General features: G+C 37.0%; 1 protein-coding gene across 1 annotated transcript; it reads left to right on the top strand.

Moving 5' to 3' along the window:
* Window positions 1–252: 252 nt before the first annotated feature.
* LOC129571926 (zinc finger MYM-type protein 5-like) lies at window positions 253–1,966 on the top strand (the record flags this gene model as incomplete). The annotated part of the gene is made up of 2 exons (XM_055451810.1): window positions 253–868; window positions 957–1,966. Coding segments are annotated over exons 1-2 (1,089 nt in total), but the record flags the coding sequence as incomplete, so codon positions are not given.
* Window positions 1,967–2,317: the final 351 nt, after the last annotated feature.

The following is a 2,317-nucleotide window of genomic DNA, read 5'->3' as shown; positions in this document are numbered from 1 at the left end:
AAACTGAGCAGTTAGAATCAGCTGACTATTTGATTGGGAATCGTTCAAAAAAGGTAAATGAAATATGAGCTGTATTTGTTTTTCAAATCTGTGAGTTATCGACTGTGATTTTTTCTCATATTACACGACTGGAGAATGAAAGTGCTGAAATAAATTGAGCACGTAACAAATTCTATAGCAAAATGATTCACATTATGAAATGTATGGATTTCGTCAATAGCCAGCCCACGAAATATTTGCGCCAGCCCAACAATGTTATTCCTCTAAACGGATAACTTTCATACATGAAAGAAACAATTATTTTTTGTTTTTCAACAGAAAAAAGAACAGTCAGCTGACTAACTGAATTTCGATTCATTTCGTTCTTTATTGCTGTTGCAAATTTCAATATATTCTCGAGATGTTCGTGTGTATGGCGAATGTTTATCGTACACGAATTTTTGTGTAAACATAATTAAGAGAATGCACAGCTGAAATTGGAGCGAGTTCGTTTTGAATTTTGTAAACATCAAAATACGAGTGAGTTGTTCAATGCACATTCAAAGTTCGTGGAATTGAAATGATAAATGATTTGATTTGCTGAATAATGCTATTTTGGAGTATTCAAACAATAACAGTGGCAGACGGACGACGAAAAAAAAATTTTAGAACGAAAACACAGCGACACTTTTCAAAATTGCTTGAAGCAAATCTGAAGCATATTCGCCGTGTCATTCACGCTGCAGTTTTTGATCGATAAAGATTGGAATTGAAAGTTGTTCAAGTTGAAAAGTAAATTGTCAAGCCGAAATGGACAACGAAGGCGAACCAAAAAAGAAACAAGCTCGCATTAGTGATTTATTTGGGAAAATCAAATTGCAAAATCGTTGTAAGTTTTGGCAAAAAAAAAATGCTATTTGAGAAAAGTGTTTGATATGAATCGTTTGGTTTCTTTCTTGTTTTGAATTTGTCTTCAGTTTCAAGTGACACCAATCAGTCGCAACAATTAAACACTCAAAGTTCCACTGCATCATCTTCAACCAATATTGGCAACGTTCCACAAACTGCACCTGTAGTGTCACCTACTTCAGAGCTAAACTGTGCAGAATCCGATAATTCAAACATTGATTCAGAAACCACATCGCAAAATGCACCAACCGACCTTATACCAATTGGCGCTGATTGGAAAAAACAAGTGTTTTCGCAGAAAGATTTCCCAAAAAACGAAGAAAGGCGAAGCTTCAAGCCACGCTGGATTGAAAGTCATGAATGGATTGAGTATTCCCATAGTGCTGATGCTATATTTTGTTTCCCTTGTCGTCAATTTGGAAAAACAACGACGAAAGATGATGTTTTTACAAAGGTGGGATACAAAGGATGGAAATTGGCATTGCAAAAAGGCAAAGGCCTCGATAGACACAATCAATCCTTACAACACATCCAGAATATGAATTCATGGAAGGAAAGAGAAGCTCGTCGTAAGAACGCGACAGAAATTTCAGTCCAATTATCAAGCGATATCATCGAAAAACGAAAATATTATGTCAAATCACTTATAGGTGTGGTAAAATTTCTCGCTGCAAATGAATTACCGTTTCGAGGTGACTGGGAAGGCAGCACCCACACCGAAAAAGGTGTGTTCACGAATCTGCTTGAATACACTTTGCAAATATACACGTCACCTGATGTACAGAACGAGCTGATTTCTATTATGGCGGCATTGGTACGACAGCAAATTGTTACAGAAGTCAATTCGTGCGATGGTTTCACTCTCTTGGTTGATGGTACAAAAGACCGAAACAAAAATGAAATTATCTCGATCGCTGCACGTTATGTACTTGGTTCAACACCCAAAGAATCTTTATTATCATTTGAGAAATCAGAAAGCCTTTGTGCTTATCCAATGGCTGAATTTATTTTGGCAAAATTAACTGATTTCGAAATGGATTTAGTGAAACTGCTTAGCCAATGCTATGATGGAGCCAACGTAATGAGTGGTGATCATGGCGGAATCCAGACGATTATTCAACAAAAATTGGAACGGACCATCCCCTATGTTCACTGTTTCAATCACCGCTTGCATTTAGTTGTGATTTCTGCAATAGAGGATATTCAAGCACCGTCGTTGTTTTTCGGTCAAATCAAAATGTTATACAACTTTTTCTCGCGATGGAAGGTCAAACAAATATACAAAGGAACAGTTATTTCCAAGGTGATTGAGACGCGTTGGTCGGCTCATAAACGTGCAATTGATGCTGTTCATAATAACTACAGAGCAATTATCGACGCGATCAAATCAGGAACCAAGGTCAAGTTTGACGGTGAAGATATTGCATTG

Source organism: Sitodiplosis mosellana, unplaced genomic scaffold (assembly GCF_009176505.1).
Source record: "Sitodiplosis mosellana isolate CC-2019 unplaced genomic scaffold, AAFC_SMos_1.0 Smas_scaffold_3717, whole genome shotgun sequence".
Taxonomy (NCBI): domain Eukaryota; kingdom Metazoa; phylum Arthropoda; class Insecta; order Diptera; family Cecidomyiidae; genus Sitodiplosis; species Sitodiplosis mosellana.
The sequence above is the reverse complement of the archived record's forward strand: the minus strand, read 5'-3'. Positions and strand labels throughout refer to the sequence as shown.